The sequence below is a fragment of the Schistocerca nitens genome, chromosome 4, assembly GCF_023898315.1.
Source record: "Schistocerca nitens isolate TAMUIC-IGC-003100 chromosome 4, iqSchNite1.1, whole genome shotgun sequence".
NCBI classification, from domain to species: Eukaryota; Metazoa; Arthropoda; class Insecta; order Orthoptera; family Acrididae; genus Schistocerca; species Schistocerca nitens.
The window spans coordinates 501,552,561-501,574,831 of NC_064617.1; the positions used below are offsets into that span (position 1 = coordinate 501,552,561).

Genomic DNA, 22,271 nt, shown 5'->3' on the forward strand with positions numbered 1-22,271 from the left:
CTTCTATTTCTGATTTGTTGTACGTCCCACGCTGCCAGCTCTTCTAAATAACTCAGATGTTATGGCCATGGCCGTGCGGTTCTAGGCGCTGCAGTCTGGAACCACGCGACCGCTACGGTCGCAGGTTCGAATCCTGCCTCGGGCATGGATGTGTGTGTTGTCCTTAGGTTAGTTAGGTTTAACTAGTTCTAAGTTCTAGGGGACTAATGAACTCAGAAGTTGAGTCCCATAGTGCTCAGAGCCATTTGAACCATTTTGTTATGGCCATGTTTACACAGTATTGCTGCATTCAGAAAGCTGAATTAGCAACCAAATGTACAAGTCACATGGCCTCTCGTGGTAAACGACGTTGTACAATGCGTGATCACGCGAAGGTCTACCTTCCGTGAAGCGCTCTGCGACCATTGGCCTCAACCTGGTGAGATTACGAACGAAAAATATTAATCTGTGCCAATTTAATGGGAAAAGCATCCATAATTATTAAATGAATTAGAGTTTTTTAGTATCCACATTGCACTGCTATAAACATGACTATAACACGGAGACAAGCAGCAGAAAAAAGTCACAGTTATCTTGCCTCCCCATCTGTTCTTGAACTTCTGATTCAGCCCGGTAATACGTGTAAAAGCAGCCGCTAATACAATAAGCTGTTTTCATTCTGAATTTGAGTTTAAAAAGTTGAAAGAAGTTTAATTCCAGTAGATTGCCGTGCATTTCCATTTGTATCCTCAAAAGTGAACTGCAGCTACTTTTTTGACGCCAGTATAGGTACCGACGTAACAGATCTATAAAGATCACAAATGGAAGCTGAGGGAAAGGCAAATACGTTTTTGCTGCTGGTGTAATTTCTGCTTCTGTTCAGTATAAATATTATCACCATTTCAAAACAATTCGAGATTCAATACAAATAAATCGTTGCTGTCCGTAGGCAAGAAGCTACTTTCGTAGAACTCACACAGAACCATTTTGTAGTCCCTCCAAGCATGTAACCAAGTTTCACGCCTAGTCGACAAAGAAAGCTAATCACATTGGCTTCATCCCAGAATCTGTCGCTGCTGTAAGGAGTCTGGCGCAGAAAGTTGAAACGAACAGTGGGCGGTAATGGGAGGTGAGAGGTCGCTTTCTCGCCGCTGTTGCAAGTGCTGATTCCCGAGAAAAGAAGGAACGATCCGAAAGCTAAATCCGCACCTACGTCAGCGATCCGAGTGGGTGACAGACCACAAAATTTCCCTTGCCATAACGGCCTCTCGCGTGGGTGACGGTGCTGAACTTGTTGACTCCTCCTGCATAACAAGACGCGCTATACTACCCACCATCAATTAAAATTTACGAAAACTTTCTCGTCGCTCGGAAATGCCCACGGTATAGGTCCTTGCTGCCTTGCTGCAAATCATTCCACCTTTACTTATAGCACTTCACTCTTTGCTACCTTACTGAGTTAATGCCGCGCAGTAATTGTTACTGAGTACATGTCGTTGTCCAGAAGACACAGCGATAGCGAGCTGGATGACAGATTCCCAAGTATCTACCGACTGAAACAAATCGTGCAAATCATAGACTGCTGCCCTCACTCACAGATAAACATACATACACTAAGAGTACATATTTCTGTCTGGGTCATACTTGCCCAAAAACAAAACGATCACCAGTCCCTTAGTTCCGACGAAGGTTTGTGGAAGATTTCCGTTCCTTGCAAGCCAAGTGACCGTACTAGGAATCTCTTCCAATACATTCCCAATAGGGAACGCCTTTGTCCAATTACTAGTTTACCGGGATTTGACTGAAAAGAACGTAGCTGTTCAATGGATCGAATGCATGTCAGCCCACCCAAGGGGGAGGCGGGAGAGAAAAAAAAAGAGCGTATTGGCAACTTTTCATCTCCTTTTTACAGCTTACGACGGACGTGTGAGGTCTTGAGAGACACAGAGCAACGAAGTGCAATAGCTAAGACGCCGGATATGTATTCGGAAACACCTGTTTCCAATTTCCGTCCGACCATCCAGATTCAGCGTTTCGATTGTTTTCCGAAATCACGTCACATGAATGCTGGTATGGTTCCTTCTAGATGGCCTCATACGATATAATTGTGCACCATGTCGAACTGAGTTAATGCTCTGTCTGTAATCACGTCAATAATTACGAAATGCTAACTGGAAATTCTGCCTTCTCTTTCTGAGAGATACTTTCACTTACTGGCAAGTCTGAATTATTTTTTCATGGAAGTTCTACACATTTCTAGCAAATGGAAACCGAAAAGCCTGTAGGTGTCCATACTCTCCCCGAATATCAGTTACAGAAAGAAAATTTTCTAAAGAAAGTGACTAACAAATACATACTCTACCACAGAACCGAGGAAGTGAAGAAGTTCGTAAGCGGAATATTTTTGTTTAGTGGTATTTTTGTCTTTAAGTGTTAAGTCCAAGGAGAATTACATGCGTCTACAATAAGTTTATACTCTGCAACTTACGTACAATAACCTATGGAGGGAGCATCATACCAGTATTGCCTAATTTCTTCTCTATTCCATTCAATTGTATATGCCACTGTAAGTGCCCTAATTTCTTCCGAAGATTCCCGTTTAAGTTCCTCAAGTAAATCTGTTTTCGCTTTCATTTGAGATATACCGACCTGTTATGATCCTAAGTTAAAAAAATGGTTCAAATGGCTCTGAGCACTATGGGACTTAACTTCTGAGGTCATCAGTCCCCTAGAACTTAGAACTACTTAAACCTAACCTAAGGACATCACACACATCCATGCCCGAGGCAGGGTTCCAGACTGTAGCGCCTAGAACCGCTCGGCCACTCCGGCCGGCTATAATCCTAGGCATCGCGTCTCTGTTTTCTATGATTTTTGTCATGAATGGGACACAAATACAGGGACAGTACTCTAGAACTGGTCGAACTAGCGTCTTGCACGCGATTTCCTTTGCAGATACTTTTTATTTTTCCATATCTCCTCCAACAAATCCAATTATCTCATTCGCCTAACGTACTATGAATTTGAAATGTTCGTTCCATTTCGTATTTCTGCTTAATACAGTATTAGCACAAAACACTATCCTGAAGCTACGTGGAACCCTGGCCATGTCTCTTTGTTATAGTCATTAAGTATGTTGTTTCATCCTTGTAGGTAAAACATAGCATGACTGGATAATTGTCGGACTTCTCGCCACAATTATTACTGACTTCCGATTTTCGGCTCGCCGCATGTCCATTTCGCCATCCATTTGTCCGAGTTCACAACTTCCATAGATGCTCCCCAGGTTGTACTCGGTTCCTGCGGTTCATGTCACGGACATTCGAGATGCGTTAGAAGTTAGAGCCAGTGAGTGACAGTTGCTCGCACGGCACTCGGCATGTCCGTGACACGGCTGGGTGGAACGCTGGCGACATTTGCGGCCGGCAGGCTGGCATTGTCTCCGTGTGTCTCTGCTCGTCCCACGCGGCGGCATCCAGGGCAGCGGCGGGCAGGGCGGAGCGAAAGTGAAAGCAAGCCGCGCGGCGGGCGTGGGCGGCGGCGGCGGCGGCCGCGCTTCCCGCGCGCCTCCGTCCGTTTCGTCACCGCAAGAAACTCACGCACCACACGTATTTGGCAGCTCGTGCTCGAGCTGGCCGCTCGTCACCAGCCCAAGTGTCTTCCCTACTGAAGCTATAACAACAGAAACGAACTAAACATGTTTTCGGCAGCGTAATTTATTTCACAACGACTATTTTTTTAGATACTTCTAAATAATCCCAATAGCGCCTTCTTAATGTAATATTTACAAAACTTTTCATATAAAAAGAACATGCTTACTCATCGTTAATAGAGAACCTACTAGTACTCGATTAGAAGATTAATGGTCAACTTCTTGGAGTTCGTCGCAGCTTGAAAATATTTAGGTAGCTAAGAAGCCCTGTGAAATTATACAAACTTGTAAAAATCTGCTGCAGGGAAAGTAAAGGGATAATTTTGTATTGCTGAAAGAGTTCTGGGGAAACTGAACACAACGCGGTAGTACGACTGATTCTGGGTATGGAGCCGTTATCAAGTAGACATTAAATTCTTCATTTGTGTGGCCATATTGTCCGTGGTTGCTTTACAATTCTTGAGGGTTATCAAGTAGATATGACAACGGCTATCGAATGAATTTAGAGAGGCATAACAAGAATCGTAACAGGTCTGTAAAGTGAATTACTCTAAAACACGTGGCGAAGCCCACTTCGGACCATTATTAGTGGTTCCGTCGTCTGTTTTATTTGCAAATGAAGTACCGAAAAGATGATCCCGTTCTAGATTCTGTTATAATTTCCCTTTTCTTATCCTTGTCGGTCTTAGAGTGAACACACTAGAATGGTTTTTAAGTGTTTCTTGACAAAGGATGCTCCAAATACGACTAGCACTATTTCCGGGGAAAAACAACATATGGGCTGTATCTCACAACTACTGCCCCGGTATAATGTATATTATTAACTTCACGCTTCCCCTTCTTTCCTATTTGGGAAAGATCCCAAACACTCTGACGTTACGGAAGAGTATATCACATATAGCCTCTCGCACCTGATGCACCTACCAGCAATATTCCAATACAGCAGCTTCTCCTTAGAATTCATTCTCACGATTCGGTGTGGCAGGTGGATTTTAACTGAAATCTTTTTTCGGAACCTTCTACAGCTACTAGATTTTTTTTGTAGAAAAAGCAGCAGTATAATTGGAAATTTCAATTGCGATCTTCTCCAATTCTGATGCAGTGCAATATGTTTAGGCTGTTTTCGTTAGTTCATAATACAATTTTTTGCTTACCTCTACGGTGGCGCGCAGAAATTCGTAATTCTACCTACTGTTCTTGCTTTTTTCAGTCGTAAGACACGTTTAATGCACTTATCCTCTGCAAGTCTCTGCATCTCCGAATAACGCGACCTACAAGCATTCGAATCTGCTTTCGGTATTCATCCGTTATTCTCCCTCCACAATTTTTAAAGCCCCCCACACACACACTTCTGTGCATTAATAAACTGATGATTCCTTCTTGCCTGAGGCTACGTCCTATCAACCGATCCCTTCTTTTAGTCAAGTTGTGTCGTAAATATCTGTCCTTAAAAATTTTGGAATTTTGTGGTGAGGCGTATGGGACCAAACTGCTGAAGTCACCGGTCCCTAAGCATATAAACTACTTAATCTAACTTAAACTAACTTACACTAAATATAAGACACACACCCATGCCCGAGGGACGACTCGAACCACCGACACGGAAAGCCGCGCGAACCACGACAAAGTGCCCTAGACCACACGGCTACCTCGTGCTGCTGTCCTTAAAATATAACATCCCTATATTAACAAAATCAACGAGGAACTCAATCGTTTCACTCTAATTTACTTCATGGCATGTTTAGAAGTATTTTGAACAATTTGCTTCCTTATATCAGAAGAAACCATATTTAGTCGCCTGCAAAAGTAAATAAACATTTTTAGTGTTTAAATAAAAACTGTTGTGCCTTAACATCCCATTAGTTCTCTCTACAACACTTCAAATCTCAAAATGCCTTTACCTGAAGCCTGCCGGCCGGAGTGGCCGAGCGGTTCTAGGCGCTACAGTCTGGAACCGCGCGACCGCTACGGTCGCAGGTTCGAATCCTGCCTGGGGCATGGATGTGTGTGATGTCCTTGGGTTAGTTTAAGTAGTCCTAAGTTCTAGGGGACTGATGACCTGTGAAGTTAAGTCCCATAGTGCTCAGAGCCATTTGACCCATTTTTTTACCTAAAGCCTAAGACACGCCTAAGGTCTTCCTCCTTTGTTGCTAGTGAATCTTCCTGGCTACAGGGTCGTAAACCATGAAAACCTTTTGGTCCTAACTTTGTGGTCCTGGTTCCATTGAGTCTTGCCGACTGACGGGTATGATTTTGAAGATAACGTACATACCAGGTGGTTATAATTAAAGTGCAGCTACTCACAGAGGTCCAGTAATCATCGTATGGCAGTTAAAACTTGGCGGATAAGCTAATGCCTTAATGTGGAACCGATTTACACTGGAAAAAAATTAGCTCCAATTTTGGTGAGCACTGCATATCGAAACAATTCTATAAGCCTTTCTTGTATTCACAGCGCCACATTTGCCCCTGGTGGCCAAAATTGTAACTAATTTTTTTTCCAAGCATAAATCGATTCCTCGTTCAAGAATTAGAACATCTACCAAGTTTCGCTGTCATCCGGTAGTTGCAGCCCACATTGGACCTCTCTTAGTAGCTGCACTTAACCATAGTACCACGAGAAGGAGGGCATGACCAGCGGAAAAAAATCTTTGTCAAAGATAAAACTTAACTATCGAGCAGTCGTCAGTCAAAGATAAAACTTATCTATCGATTCTGCAGGGCTATAATCGCACGTAACCACGTGTGAAACGTTAGGAATAAAAAAGTTTCAAGAACCACCACAACACAACCAGAAGGTTACCAGGAACTAAGACAACTGTTCGTGCAAGCTTCCTTTTGTATGGTGTTCTTCCTTTGTCATTTGTTTCTCTTCTTTTCGTCGTAAGGTTTGCTCATTTGCATAGTTATTTTCAGAACTCAGTAACGGATAGAAAACTATTAATCTCAGCTTTTGTTATATTTTCTTGAGCCACAAGTTTCAGTAATAAGCATCTTCAGTTTATCCATAAAAACAATTATAAAAGACCAACAGTTGAAAACAGTCACTTCACGAAGTTCTTTTTTAGCGAGCTGTACAGGCAGCGAAAGCCATGTGATTTTTTTTGTGTTACGCCACTGAGAGTTATTTTGCATTTCTGCGAGCAGGACTCGGCACGTGATGAGGCTCGCGACAGCATGGCGGCTGGCAGCGCTGCTGCTGGCCACGACAGCGGCGGCCACAGCGACGGCGACGGCGGACTCTGAGGACTGGTCGTGGGGCGGCGGCCGCGACGCCAGGACGCAGCAGCTGGCGCCCTCCGCCCCCACGGCGGCCGCCTCCGCCCCCGGCGCTGGCGTCCCGCCCTCGGCCGCTGACTCAGGTGAGGCGGCGCTCATGCGCTCTGTACCTCTCCAGTAATGCTAGAGCTGGAGATCGGGTCCCCGTCCCCACTTATGAATTATAAAATATTGTAAACCGTTTTAATTTACTGGGTGACTGACTAGTGTTGGCTGGATGCTGCATGCCCTCCATGTTTTTCAAATGGTTCAAATGGCTCTGAGCACTATGGGACTCAACTGCTGAGGTCATTAGTCCCCTAGAACTTAGAACTAGTTAAACCTAACTAACCTAAGGACATCACAAACATCCATGCCCGAGGCAGGATTCGAACCTGCGACCGTAGCGGTCTTGCGGTTCCAGACTGCAGCGCCTTTAACCGCACGGCCACTTCGGCCGGCTCCATGTTTTTCTGGCGGCTAAAGGCAGTACTAACCTTCACCGACAAGTCCAAGCAGGGAAGAACCGTCATGAACACATCAGACGACACATCAGTATAGAGATTTTATTTATTTATTTATTTATTTATTTATTTATTTGGGCATGTTACTAATACACAGCGTCATTGTCTGATCCGGTCCAACTGTCTCGGTGGACAAGTAAGAGGAGACTCAAAGCAGCGTCTGAATAACAGCCGAACATAGCACTTTGAAGGTGTGGCGGTGAAACTTTACGTTCCGTGCCACCCTCCGACGGTGAAAGGACAGAGGAGGGGTGCAGCAATGCGCCAACTCTATGGTCAAGGAGAAAAGTGGCTGGACGTGAACAGGCCACTGCTAGTGGCTGTACGAAACGGGCAGAAAAACGTGGTCGTGTGGGGCCTATCGTCAGTCGTAGCCCGAATCCGAGTCCTCCAGGATGATGAGCGGAACGGGGTGTCGGTGCCAACGCCGTGGAACTGTGGTGACGATGGTTTGGAGTCCAGCGATTGTCTCACGGAGGACGTCCACTTTTCTGTACAGTTGGCGAGCCTTTTACGGTGAATGGTCGTCTTGAGTATAGAGAATACTTAACACCTCTTAACATAGGCTGGCAAACACGAGTACATTTAAGTACTTTCGCTCAAAAAACGCCGACGACGGCTCGCTCCTTCCAGAAATCTCAAACCTCCGTTTCAATGCATCGCTTAAATAGCGGACAATAACTGATGTGCTTTGTAATGAGAAGATACCGGACCGACTCATGCCGAATGTACACGATCCAATCACATTATTGTGAGCACAGCCTATGTTCGACGTCAATGTGCCATAACAACTCAGTGACAACAGGTGGCAGCACTAGCGAAGAAGATACATGGGATGTCGGGGGAGACGGAAACCACAGCACTTGCTGTCCAATGCGAAATCGAAGCAATTTTATCTGACGCCCAAAACGGCACGATCATTGGTTTTCAGGCCAACGGCGGAAGCATTTCTGATACGGCTAAGTTTCTAAACTGTTCGCGTGCCATCATGGTCAAACATACAGAGCATGGAAAAATGGCACTTTCCAAAAGAATCGACGCATCTGTGCTGCAGCACGGGTCATAGATGGCACGTGTCTCCTCAACGAAAATTCAGCGAACGTTGCTGCGTATGGACCTCCGCAGCAGGCGCCTCGTTCGTGCAGCCATGACATCCTCATTCTTCGTTTTTAGCGAAAAAACATGGTCAACTTGCTAGAAATATTCAAGGGTCTCTTAACGAAATTATCTGCGACTGTCAGTTTTCCTAACATACCTGCGTTACGAGGTATGAAACAAAACCGCAGATCTACTTTGCAGGAAGCAGACTGTCGAGTCGTAGTTGTTCAGATACATCACTAAGCCAAGTACACTTCGCAGCTCTTCTTGCGCCTGATATGAGAATGAACAGAAAGTTCTACTGTTTCTTTCGTGAAGAGATACATAGAAATGAGTATTACGGGATGGTTTTCTCGATATTCCGTATTATGTGTCACTTAATGTTTTTTTTTTTTTTTTTTTTTTTTTTTTTTTTTTTTTTTTTTTTTTTTTACATGTTGCTTCACAGCCGTTGGCAATTGATTAAATTAAGACATGTTTCTGCTGACGCTGTAATTTTATGTCGTACTTCTATTTGCTATTGGCCAGTTTCAATCTCACGGTGATCATCAAGCATTTTCATGTACATGGTCATCCGTCTACTGTTTATAGACCGTACACGAAGTCAAATACTAAAATTTTAGAAAGAATGCCGCGGCGTGTTGCACCCAACGTTGTCAAACCACGGCGTATCGACAACTGTTACTGCACGTATGTGCACCTTGCCTGGTAACAGTAGACATATGTCCATATACATGCAAATGTTGCCCGCATCTCGTGGTCGTGCGGTAGCGTTCTCGCTTCCTACGCCCGGGTTCCCGGGTTCGATTCCCGGCGGGGTCAGGGATTTTCTCTGCCTCGTGATGGCTGGGTGTTGTGTGCTGTCCTTAGGTTAGTTAGGTTTAAGTAGTTCTAAGTTCTAGGGGACTTATGACCACAGCAGTTGAGTCCCATAGTGCTCAGAGCCATGCAAATGTTTGACAATGAGGTGGAAATTTTGAAAGTAAGCGCATACTTGTCTTCATTTAGAAAACGCAGTGGTTAGAAGTGAAAACTGGTCAACGGCTAGGAGTGATCCCGGTTGCTATCAGAGCGCTCTCGTCTTGCCCGCAGGCGTGCTGCAGCAGGTGGTGGACTCGATCCTGCAGTCCGGCCGGCAGGGCCGCAACCTGGACGGCTACGACGACGTGTACAGCGACCCCAACGTGCAGCACGCGCTCACCGCCGGCAACGACACGCAGGCGCGCCACTACATCCGCGAGCGCCTCTGCAACCTGGGGCTCATGGCGGTCAGTACCACCTCTCCACAAAGCTGTGTCGCTGCGCTACAGCCAAGTACATATTCAGTGGAACACTAATGCAGGGGCAACTTCTCTGGTGCGCTTTCCATTCCGATTTTTGAAAGCGTATGGCATTACTGCTGCACTCAGCGTCAGTCATTAATTTCTCCCAATAGAGTGTGTCTACCCACTTAAATTCGAACACGATCAAAGACATTCATATCTAACATTCGTTGTCCTTCGTACCCGTATTAAACTGACAGATGATAACAATTAACTCTCTGGCTCTCCGTAGATCTTTTCACACCGCGTGGACTACAATTGACCCTGGTACTGGAGAGACTGCAGAGCATATCATTTTGTTACCGATGTCCTTCCAAACGTTCCACTCACATTCTGGAGAAGTCTGGTTCAAATTCCTCTGCCTCATCAACATTTAGATTTCCCGTGGTTACTGCTAGTGTTTTGTCTTTGACGACATGGTCGCTGAATCGTTAAGATCTAATCTTCTTTCCTCACTACAAAACGTCCAAATGAATTAAAATTCTGTCCGTCCTTACGACAAGACTAGAACTTACTTCCTTTGCTTATCCATCTTCCTCACTGACAAATACAGGTAGCCACACCAGAAAAGAAGCACAGGATGCCTAAAATGTAAAGACGAACAATTGCAATGAAACACACATAATTTCGATTATCTCAGATTTATGTTGAATAAAATTGGCTACCAGTCACAACTGGGGGTTCTTTTTTTCAATCACGACCGGTATCTGGCTTATGTCCACCTTCAGGTGACTATGCATTCAGTTTCATTCTCCCACCTTCAATGTTGCAGCTCACTGTTCAACCTAAAAGGCAAGTTACAAGCTGATGACTATGGAGACGTAAGTTAAACCACTTGAAGTGGGAAAAATGCCAATGTACTTACATATAGATGGTGTTTCGAAATCATGACAAATGTGCAATTACAGTTTGGATACATATGAAGTATACATAGCAAAAAAAAGTGCAACAATAATTTGAATTTTCCATCTATATGAAGGTACATTCTTCTCTTGTCGCTTTGCAACTTCCAAGGTTTCACTAATGTCTCCCTATTCAACATCACGCTAACTTGTCGTTTAGGTTCAACAGGGAACTGTAAAACTGAATCTCGACATAGGAAATTGAATGGATGATAATCTGAAGACGGGCAGAAGCCCGAACCACCTTCAGTTATGACTGGTAGCGTATTATATTCAACGCACCCTTTAAACGACCAGCTACGGACCTGGTTGTATCAGGTTTATTTATTTTCATCTATGCTTAGCCTTACATCCTAAACATAACATATATAACAGCCTTCACGGAGTATTATATGTTGCAAAATTTCACTTTTGATTTTACAAAATACTATGGACAGAAATCCAGATTTCTAACATGTTTCCTAGGGTCCTTTGTTACCGTCAGGATTTCTCCAAATCCGAGGGGGGTGCTGGTTGTGGGTATAGATGCACGATGTGCCGGATACGCTGTCGTTCAACATCTCATTCAGAGCTGAGAAACGGCACTGGGCTCCATTTGTGCAGTGAGTCTGCGCATCTCCTACAGTTTTCTTTTATTGCGTTCAGCGTACGCCAGTGCTTACGTTGTCCCTCAAACACTAGATCTTACACATATCCTTCGCCTACCAGTCTGATCCATCCAGTGGTCTTCTTTAAAGTCATACGCTTGCAGCATGTGGCATTAGTCTGAAGATTATCACTGGCTGATCGAAATCGGTTATGGTATTGTGAAATACCCACACGATTATGTCGTAAAAATGTGTGAAAAGAATAAAAGAATTTCGCGTGGTTTGCTGCACTGTCGGGTGTCTTCGAACGCATAATTTCTGCATTCTTGTCACACCACATAGGTCATCCATGCTTTGTCACATGACTGATTTCCAATTTTCATTTGGCTGCTCAGCTTCTGTGAGTCTTTCACACATTAGCTACAGTCTGATCCATGAACGATGGCGGTTCGTGTAGCTCGTGACACGGATGGGGATTGTATTGTTGCCGGTTCAAAGCAACTGTTGCGGTAAGCGCATACTTGTGCTCTGCGCTTGAAGAAAGCGTGTATACTGTAATTTGTCTCTCGCTTGCTTATCTAGAATTTGTCGGTTACCACTACCAGGAACTGTGGCAAATCGCAACAAATAGAATAAAAATTCACTAAATAACTCGCTACGATAACGTTTAATACTCGCATTGGCTACGATTTTAATAGCAGAGCGCTCAGAACACTAGCGAACTCTCATTGGCTGTCGGAGAATACGTGACGTGGATGAGCGGTACAAACATAAATTCGCCCGCCATCGTTCGGGACTCCAACTAAAGTGTAGTGTACGCAGCAGGAATGTAATTTCCGGTCACGCCTCCCCCACAGTGTGACGACGTGGTGCCGAAGCGGCCGTACGTGGAGCCGCACGAGCTGATCTATGCGCAGCCCGTGGCCATCAAGCCGGTGGGGCAGCCGATCCCGGCGGTGCCGGTGCGCGGGCCCCCCAAGAGGCTGCCGCCTCCGCCACCCCCGCACCACATCCCCCACATCCCCCACAGACCCCCGCGCCCCTACCCGCCCGTGCCCGGACCGATCTACGGAGCGCCTAAGCCTCTGCCGCCGCCCATCTACGAGCACGGCTTCGACGGCCCGGTGGCATCGCTGCCGCCCCTGAGGCCGCCCACCAAGGGCCCCATCGACGTGGTCGTCAACTCGCACAGCGGCGTGCAGCAGCACGTGCACCACCACTACCACCACGGCGAGGCGGGAGCCGCGATCGTGAAGCCGGTGCCGCTGCTCGACCACCAGCCGGCCACCGGGCCCGCCTCCTTCTACGAGCCGGGCCACACCTACGGAACGAGCGCGCCGGGCGGCGGCTTCACCGGGAGCTTCGCCGGGGGCAGCGGGGGCAGCTTCAGCGGCAGCTACGGCGGCAGCAGCAGCGGCAGCTTCAGCGGCGGCTACGGCGGAGTCGGCGTCGGTCCCTTCTACAAGAAGGAGCTCTCCCTCAAGGCACCTCTCAGCGGTGAGTATCTCAGCGGGGCGCCACTCTCTTCTACTCTGCGACAGCCCGTGCGAAATGGGAAATCAACATCACTTTTACTACAGAACTGATACTATCATCTTTCTATGTTGGAAATATCAGGTACCTGTGTAAAAACTCGCTGCATTTTTCCATAGTACATCCCTGGGTGTCCTAATAATCGAATAACGCTTATTTTAGGACTTTTTCTACTTCCTTGATTTCGTTCCCTTTCTTATCCGGTAATTTTCGCCACCGTAGCTCATTGGTCAGCGTGTCCGGCTGCAACGCGGAGAATCTGACTTAGTTGTTTTCTAGGGCGGGCAACCACAGCCAAACTTCGAAATTTTTCCAAAGAAAGTTCCGCACTGGCTGTATAATGATTTTTATTAAATCTGCGACCGGTTTCGCACCACTTATCGGTGCATCCTCAAGCAATATACGCTATTTATAACATGGTAACGTTGAACATTGCCCTGTAGCCACACCCCACCATTCACGTGCAATATACCGTCTTCTGGTGAAAGCAGTAGTTAAAATTTAAAATTTTTTTTTTAATTTTTAAATGATGGGAGCGGCAATGACCGTGCAAGCTGAGAGGAGCCGCGCATACCATTAATCTGTGACGCCGAGAAAACCTGGTAGGATTAATATTATTCGATACATTCCAGTCATATGTCCTTTAAAGGCAACTACTCAGCTGCTTATCACAAATGTTATTGTGGTGTCACTGCCAGACACCACACTTGCTAGGTGGTAGCTTAAATCGGCCGCGGTCCATTAGTACATGTCGGACCCGCGTGTCGCCACTGTGTGATCGCAGACCGAGCGCCACCACACGGCAGGTCTCGAGAGACGGACTAGAACTCGTCCCCAGTTGTACGACGACGTTGCTAGCGCCTATACGGACGAAGCCTTTGCTCTCATTTGCCGAGAGACAGAATAGCCTTGAGCTAAGTTAATGGCTACGACTTAGCAAGGCGCCATTAGCCTTACATAGTTTGATAGTTATCGTATGAAATGTCTCATCAAGAATGCTGTATTCACAACAAGGATAAATAAAAGTTAAGTATTAGAGGAGCTGCATACTTTTCTTATTAGAATTCACTACTTATCCTGTTCCAGAATTCACGCCCGTCTGCGTTAGATAGCGTGCATTTCGGCCTCCTCTATCTACAAGGTGTTGGCACATTCACCAACACATCAGTTATCCTGTGAATGAATATACGCAGAATGGCAGAAAGATGTGCCGTGTATGACGTTCGAATGTTACACCTAGATGCGGAATATGGGGAGAGTGTAGACATTATATGACAGGTTTCTAGTACCACTTGTCGGTACGTCGCGAGTTAACAGATTTTGAACATGCAATGATAATAAGGACAATAATCATAGCAAACCGGAGATTACACAAGAATTCGGATTCCGAGGGCAACAGTGTCTAGGGTGGACCTTTAACATCACAGAGACAATGTTCCCACACGGGTATATATTTTACGAACGGTCTTCGTACATTCTTCGTAGAACCATATAGGGCGATAGAGTTCTACTATCAGATGACAAAAGTCATCAGATAGCGATAAGCACACATACAGATGCGGGTAGAATCGCGTTCACAAGGTACAAAAGAGCATCGCATTGGCGGAGCTGTCATTTGTACTTAAGTGATTCATGTGAAAAGGTGTCGGGCGTGATTCTGGCCGCATGACGGGAATTAAGAGGCTTTCAGTGCTGAATGGTAGTTGGAGCTAGACGCATGGGATATTTCATTTCGGAAGTCGTCAGGGAATTCAACAGTGCGAGATCCATAGCATCGAGAGTGTGCGGAGGATACCACATTTCGGGGATTAGGTCTCACCATGCTCAACGCAGCGGCCGACGGCTTTCACTTAACGACCGAGAGCAGCGGCGTTTATGTAGAGTTGAGAGTGCTTACAGGCAAGCAACAATGCGAGAAATAACCGCAGAAATCAACGTGGGACGTACGGACGTACAACGAGCGTATCCGTTAAGACATTGCAGCGAAATTTGGCGTTAACGGGTTATGGCAGCAGACGACAGCGCCTCTCCTTGGCTCGTGACCACATCGGTTGTACCTTAGACGAGTGGCAAACCGCGGCCTGATCTGATGAGTCCCGATTTCAGTCGGTAAGAGCTGATGGTAGGGTTCGAGTGTGTGGCGCCAGCCTCGCGAAGCCATGGACCCAAGTTGTCAACAACGCACTGTGAAAGCTGGTGATGGCTCGTAATGGTGTGAGCTGTGTTTACGTGGTATGGACTGCGCGATTTAGTTCGGTTATTCGGAGACCAGTTGCAACCATTCATATACTTAATGTTCCCAAAAAAAGATGGAAATTTTATGGCTGACATTACGCCATGTCACCGGGCCACGGTCGTTGGCTATTGGTTTGAAGAAACTTGTGGATAATTCGAACGGATGATTTGACCACCGAGATAGCTCACCATGAAACCCATCGAACATTTATGGGACGTAATCGAGAACTCAGCTCGTGCAAAAAATGCTGCACTGACAGCACTTTCGCACTTATGGAAGGCTTTAGAGGCAGAATGGCTCAATATCTCCTCAGGGGAGTTGACTTGTTGAAACCACGCCACGTAGGGAAAAAGGAAGTCCGACACGATATTAGTAGGTATCCCATGACTTTTGTCGCCTCAGTGTACTAAGAGTCGGACCGCTCCCAATTTTAATGAGGGGCGTAGTGTACGGAGATAAATGTACTGCATAAAATTCAGCAGTCGACGACCAGCATCACATCCATTGCGTTTCTGCGACCTTTAGCCACTCAGTGTCTGTATGTGCATCATGATTGTATCACCCTCATTATTAACAAGTGTTTGAAGACAGTAAGACTGTCCTTATTTCGTCTCTACTTTCTCACGTAGCCCTCTATCATTCATTTCAAGGCAATCTGCTCTAAACAAGGCCTATAATCATGTGCCATTGTAGTACTGCCTCGATTGGGATGTTTTTCCTCATTTATTGCATATAACTGACGAAGCAAGATGGAGACTAGCAAAGGCAACGATGGAATTCTTCTCCACAAGAAGCCCACTCGCATCAAACATATACCAAGTGAGATGGCGCGGTGGTTAGCACACTGGACTCGCATTCTGCAGGACGACGGTTCAAACCCGCGTCCGGCCATCCTGATTTACATTTTCCGTGATTTCCATAAATCGCTTCAGGCAAATGCCGAGATGGTTCCTGTGAAAGGGCACGGCCGATTTCCTTCCCCATTCTTCCCTAACCTGAACTTGTGCTCCGTCTGGAATGACCTCGTTGTCGACGGTACGTTAAACACTAATCTCCTCCTCCGTATTAAACATAGGCCTTAATTTTCGCCCCATATACGCGTACATTCACTGTAACAAAACATTCATCTATTTACTGCCTACGTAAAGTGTGGTACGTTGAACGCAGGTGTGAAGTGTACGCGCATGCGCAGGTAACGGCCTGGGTTCGTCGTACGCGGGCAGCGGCGGCGGCAGCAGCGCCGCCTACGAGACGCCTCGCGCCGACGGCGGCTACTACACGCAGGACTGCGTGTGCGTGCCGCTGGAGCAGTGCCACGATTTCGGCCGCAAGGAAGACGGCCTGCTGATCGACCCGCGCAACCTGCCCTCCACGATCGAGGCCATCGACGACGGCGCCGTCTACGTCACTGACGCCAACGGCACTGTGGTGTCCGTGTCGCGGCACGCCAAGAGGGACGGAGAGGCCTCCAACGCGACTGCCGCAGACGACCAGGAGACGGCAACGAGTAGCAGGCGGCGCCGGGACGCCGCAGAGAGCAGCAACGTCCAGCCGGTAAGTGGCGCGCCGGCGCGCTCCAGCCAGGGGACGCTTCATTCCGGTCCTGAGTAGCAGTCGGCATCCCAACATCGCTCCTTCCAAACCCGTCGCAGTGCGAATAGCTCTCCGCATGGGGAACTGATTACCACAAAATATCTAATGGACAAGATGATCTCATGCACTACAATGCACATTAGGTTCTATCTGGATGTCAGTCTTGCTCTGTAGATGGCGCTGGATAGTGGGAATCGCAGCGATAAATTATTTTATTTGGAGCACACAGGCAATTTTTTATATTAATTTTCCACGCAAATTATTTCCCTTTATTTCCAATCGATTTCGAAGCCTTTTATGGCCCCATCTTCAGGCATTTAGGCACAGCTATCTAAATGAAATACACTAATAAATATACCTTTTCGCTATATGACACGTGTGGACTAAACAAAATAGTAACTTACAACTTTGAATAGGACTCTAGTTTTACCTTAGTATTTTGTCTATTTTGTATCGATAGGTGTAGTCCAGCTACAAGTTATACAATGTATGCCTAAATGCTTCAAGACGAAGCCATAAGGGGCTTTGGAATCGATTAATTGCAACTAGAGCAAACAACAAACACACATGAGTGGAAAATTAGCATGAATGTAAGCTGTGTGCTCCAAAACAAAGTTAGCCCTAAGCACAGGTAAGGGTTGTTGGGAACGAAATAGGAATCCCGCACTGCTGTCCTGGGTAAAGTCTTGGTGGTTTTGTCCCATCTCTTACCAAACATACTGTGTGTACGATTGTGATGAGCGTTTGTGCACAGTAGTGTTGTGTTTGTGTTGTTATGGTACAGCAAGCGATGCTTTCCTCAACACGAAGACTGCTTTGAGCACTGTAGTGCTTTACTAGGCCTGGTCTTATCTGAAGTGATGTGTCCTTGCTATTTTCGATTAGTCACTTGCAGAGGGATCTAAAGTTTAACACGGATTCCGAATCACGATGCAGTTTTCTCATTGAATGACTAATCATTATCAGAGTCGAAAGAGGAGACAAACGACAGGGAAAAATTTCTAGCCCCGAACGTCTGGAAGAAAGCGAAGGTTTTAGCTGTCGTCTTCCCCACTCGAGTAGCATCAAGGAGACTTCTGAACTCCAGAAAATGTACCTCTTCATTCCTTGTCGGTCAATTATGGTGACGGAAATTACTCCCACCAACAGATTCCAACCCACTAAATGAAGATCGAGCACCACAGACCTGTCTTCCTTTGGCCACCTCATCTAAGGAGCTGGGTTGTTTCTCAGTAAACTGGTCCTAGGTTTCACAACCAGCGCTAATCTCAACCACTTCAGTAGAAAAATGTGTTCTTTTCCAGAACTGAAGAACAATGCTCAGCAAAGTTGAGAGATTTCAAAGATGTAAATGGAGTATGATTTTATTGGCACGATTTGCTTTATACGGCTGCCTGAAATACGAGCAACTGTAGCCGTACCAAGTGCATTACAATTTGCCATTTCCGTAAGTGTAGCAATCATCTGATTAACATGGCCACTGTCAGGGGAAGTTAACAAAATAAGGTACAGAACGTTTCGTTGCTTTGTATCCAATTAGTCACACACCATTCTTTGTTTAGGTTGCTAGGAAGTTCTCAAAACGCGAAGAGTTAACTAAAGAAGGTGCGTTGCACCACTGATTTGGTCGTTTATAATGAAACTTAGTTTTGTAGCAATAAAGATGCTTTCACATGATAGACTGATATGGGGAGCTTGGTCAAATCAGTCTTACAACTATCACAACAACAACAATGCAACATTCATCGGAAATCAGTTGAGATGTTGTCCGTTACCAGTGAACCGGCATGGGGCGTCCGCGCTAACTTCTGCGTCGTTTGAGCATTGATCTGCTGTGCTCAGCGCATTGACTGTTTCTTATGATAATCACTAATCACTAATTTTATTGTAATAGCAGAGGCTGTCCTGTTGATAATGCTTTATAACCTTGCACTTACTGTATATAACAACTCACAAAAGCCTCGCTTGTACAGCTAAAATTTAAACCTGCTTTTTGTAGCGTGAGGTGACGGAAGACCCGGATGTGGCCAGCACATCTAACACTGAGTCCGATGCCAGTGGCGGCTCTGTAGACGCAGTAAGTTACTCACATTGCACACGCATAAGAACATATGCACATTTCCTTCAGTTGCAGTTTACGGAATTCAATAATCTGTCGATGGGGCAAGACGTCATCTTCTGTGCTGGTGCATCTGTGTTACAGGGCTCAAAAGGCCACAAATAGATTTATTTCTAGCAATTCCACAACATTTGCAATAGTCGATTAAAGTACATAAACTATCCTGCAACGTAAATATCAGTGATTACTTTTTAATCTAGCGATTTGTACGTCAATGGTTCTGTTTCTTTATTCAAACAGCACTGATCGTTCTCGTCCACCCTTTATCACTTAGTCGGATGTCAGAAATGCTGGCCCACGACTAGGTATACGGCCGTGGACATAGGTGATCGGCCAAAGACGCCGGTATATGAGAGATACGTTCTACATTGGTGAATGGACATTCATACTGTTTCACTGCATGCACCCATTTTTCCCAACACCTATCGGAACGTTGTGAAACGGTCACTTGTTTCAATCCAAGCTACGAATCACGCCTCTGAGCAATATCCTTAACCTATCCGTCACCGCTATCCTCTCCTCCCAAAGAGGCACGTGGGGTACATTCCTGGTTCAGTTGACTAAAAACATTTAGTAGTTCACATCTACTAAGAAACCTAAAAACCTAACCAAACCATCATTAGATAGAAATTTATTGCGGTAATTTTTACTAATAAAGTGTAGTTTAGAGAGGATGTAACGAATGCACGCGGGGTAGAAAGGTCGGTGTGATTCGTGTACGGGTAGTGTGACTGTGGAAAGTGGCAAGCTGGTAGTTTGGACGTAACTGTGGTGGGGTGTTCGCTTGGTAGTCCAGCGCTGTTACAGCGCGTGCCGCGCTAAGGCTGAAGGTTGCTGCCCGTGTTCACAGCGCCTGCTAGGCGAAGACAGCAACGTCAAGCTGAACCCCACGTTCGGAGTGTCGTTCGGTCTGCCTCAGGGAGGAGGGGGAGGTTATCCCTTGAACCCGTTCGGTCCCAACCCTGCCATCAACCCTTACGGCGGCTCCGTCGGTGGTCCCGGAGGCATCAACCTCGGGCTCGTCAGTGTGAACCCGCTAGTGTCCGTGCAGGTGACCAAAGACGAGTACGGAGGTAAGGTGGTGAAGCCTCTCGTCAACCTGCACGTCACGCCCAACCCGGGCCTCGTCCACAAGCTGGGCAGCCTTCTGCACGGCGGCTTCCACAAGCCCGGCTACGGCCTCTTCCACAAGCCGGGATTCCCCTCCTACGTTAAGCACGATCACGACCACCACCATCATCACGTCCACGTCCCCAAGCCCGCACCCGTCTATCACAAACCACATTACTACTACCCGCCCAAGCCCTACTACCCGTACAAACCAGCTCATTACTCGAATGGCTACTATCAGTCTGGGCCCAACTATTACGGCCAAAATTACTACGACGCCTACCGCACAAACGACGACGATGTGGAGGAAGGTAGTGACGAAAGCGCCCCTTACTACTCTGAGAGTGACGGTTACGCCCCGTCTGGAGGCTACATTGACGACGAAGAGGACGCCTATTACGGGCGCAGCGGCCGCTCCAACATCTCCGCCCTGCCCCTCTCCCATCCCCACAACCCGGTCCCTCCCGCTGGCTCCTCCCCCGAGGCAGGGCAGACCCGAGGCAGCGGCGTGGCCTTTCCCAGTGACCGACGCAGCTTCACCGAAGCCGACGACTACGACGACAAGCGCACCAAGCGACACTCTGAGCCTCCACCCCCGCAGGTGGTACACCGCCAGAAGGTGAGTAACCTCGACGTTGCCCTGGGAGCGACACAGGCCAGCCGGGCAATCGTAAAGAGAAAACATCCTCCCTTTGAACAATATCTCCAGTAGTAAGCACAATAGGATAGTTAGAAACAGTCTGAAAAGCTTGTAAGGATGTTGCGGGGTAGGTTGTTCTGAAAAATAACTGCTAAGAAAAACATTCGATACACAGCACCGTTTCTAACTAGCATTGAAGTCAGAGAATCAGGCAGCTGCGCCCCCAAATTCAAGTGGCCTGCCAGACACAATTAGTCTCTAGTATTCTAGAAACATCCCCCAGGCTGTGGCTAAGCCATGTCTCCGCAATATCCTTTCTTTCAGGAGTGCTAGTTCTGCAAGGTTCGCAGGAGAGCTTCTGTAAAGTTTGAAAGGTAGGAGACGAGGTACTGGCAGAAGTAAAGCTGTGAGGACGGGGCGTGAGTCGTGTTTGGGTAGCTCAGTTGGTAGAGCACTTGCCCGCGAAATGCAAAGGTCCCGAGTTCGAGTCTAGGTCCGGCACACAGTTTTAATCTGCCAGGAAGTTACAATTAGTCTCAATTGTTCTCACAGGGTAGATGACAGCGCACGGAACTGCTACAGCCTCTGGCTCAGGTTCGACCCTTACTATCGTCCCATGTCCGACTTTTTGTCGTTCTCTTGTTAGGTTTCAGGACACCAAAGGAAGAACACATTTGGTGACACCATCTCTGACGGGTCGCTGGAAACTGCGCATCCAACGGCCTGATTGGCTAATTGCAATGCTAGTAAACTCGAAAAGATGCAACATATCGAATTTTTACTTAACAGTTACTTATCAGCGCAACCTACTCTGCAACACCCTTACAAGCTTTCCAGACGGTCACTGACCACCTTGTGTATCATAATTTCCACATGAGTGGTTCAACCCTGCTTCTTCGGAATGAGTTTCCAGTGTCTTCACTACTATGTCATATTTTTCGACCTGTGAAACGAACGAAATGCTAAAGAAACGGCCTGAAACCTCTATAACTAGGCCTAAAATGATACCCACAGGGTTATTTAAGAGACATCGACGAGTCGCAGGAATCTGTAATAGCTTGTTCAAATAAGGGGGGCAGGGGGTTCCTAAACTTGAATATACTTTCGAGATAAATTTTTGCAACCATTAAGACTTAGCACACATGTTGTGTGCAGAAGTTGTCACTTCATGGGCTATCCTATGAGATTATCTAATACACAATATCAAAGTTGGGGGTTACCTTGGGAGTAGTAGAAGGAAGTGGTTTCTTAATCGTTTTAACGTCAAGAATAGCTGTGTATTATTTATAAAGAAATGCTGTAGAAACAAAAAAGAGGTTTATTATGAACTGCATTTATCCTCCTTCTCGTCTGCCTCTGAAATCTAGTCTACACCAAAAAGGGAATATGAAAGTATTCACAATAATTCGACATACTCCTACGTGTCCATTTCATTACCCGTATCCATAAGATGGGGACAACCTGTTATGTCCATAAACTACTCTGTCAGTACTGTTATTAACTTGTGAATCATTGGGACACTGTAATTCAACTTCCATAAGCGATCATAAAAACTTTACGTTTCCAAGACAATTATTAGATACCTTTCGAGTTGCTATGCAAAATTCCTCTGTAGGGGTCTATAAACCTTCTGACCGCTTTACCCGACGTAACTTCATAATAATGACAACGAAATGCTTACGGTGCAGAACACATTCGTAATAACCGTCAAATAAACT

At 46.3% G+C, this 22,271-nt stretch overlaps 1 protein-coding gene across 1 annotated transcript in view; it reads left to right on the top strand.

Moving 5' to 3' along the window:
* The first annotated feature begins 1,101 nt into the window (after nucleotides 1–1,101).
* The window catches only part of LOC126252389 (uncharacterized), a 38,087-nt gene continuing 16,917 nt past the window's right edge, over nucleotides 1,102–22,271 (top strand). The window contains exons 1-8 of the mRNA XM_049953279.1: nucleotides 1,102–1,108; nucleotides 3,409–3,550; nucleotides 6,779–6,993; nucleotides 9,604–9,779; nucleotides 12,180–12,819; nucleotides 16,284–16,645; nucleotides 19,654–20,340; nucleotides 20,398–20,477. Of these exons, the coding sequence (XP_049809236.1) occupies nucleotides 1,102–1,108; nucleotides 3,409–3,550; nucleotides 6,779–6,993; nucleotides 9,604–9,779; nucleotides 12,180–12,819; nucleotides 16,284–16,645; nucleotides 19,654–20,340; nucleotides 20,398–20,477 (2,309 nt within the window). The remainder of the gene's footprint in view (nucleotides 1,109–3,408; nucleotides 3,551–6,778; nucleotides 6,994–9,603; nucleotides 9,780–12,179; nucleotides 12,820–16,283; nucleotides 16,646–19,653; nucleotides 20,341–20,397; nucleotides 20,478–22,271) is intronic.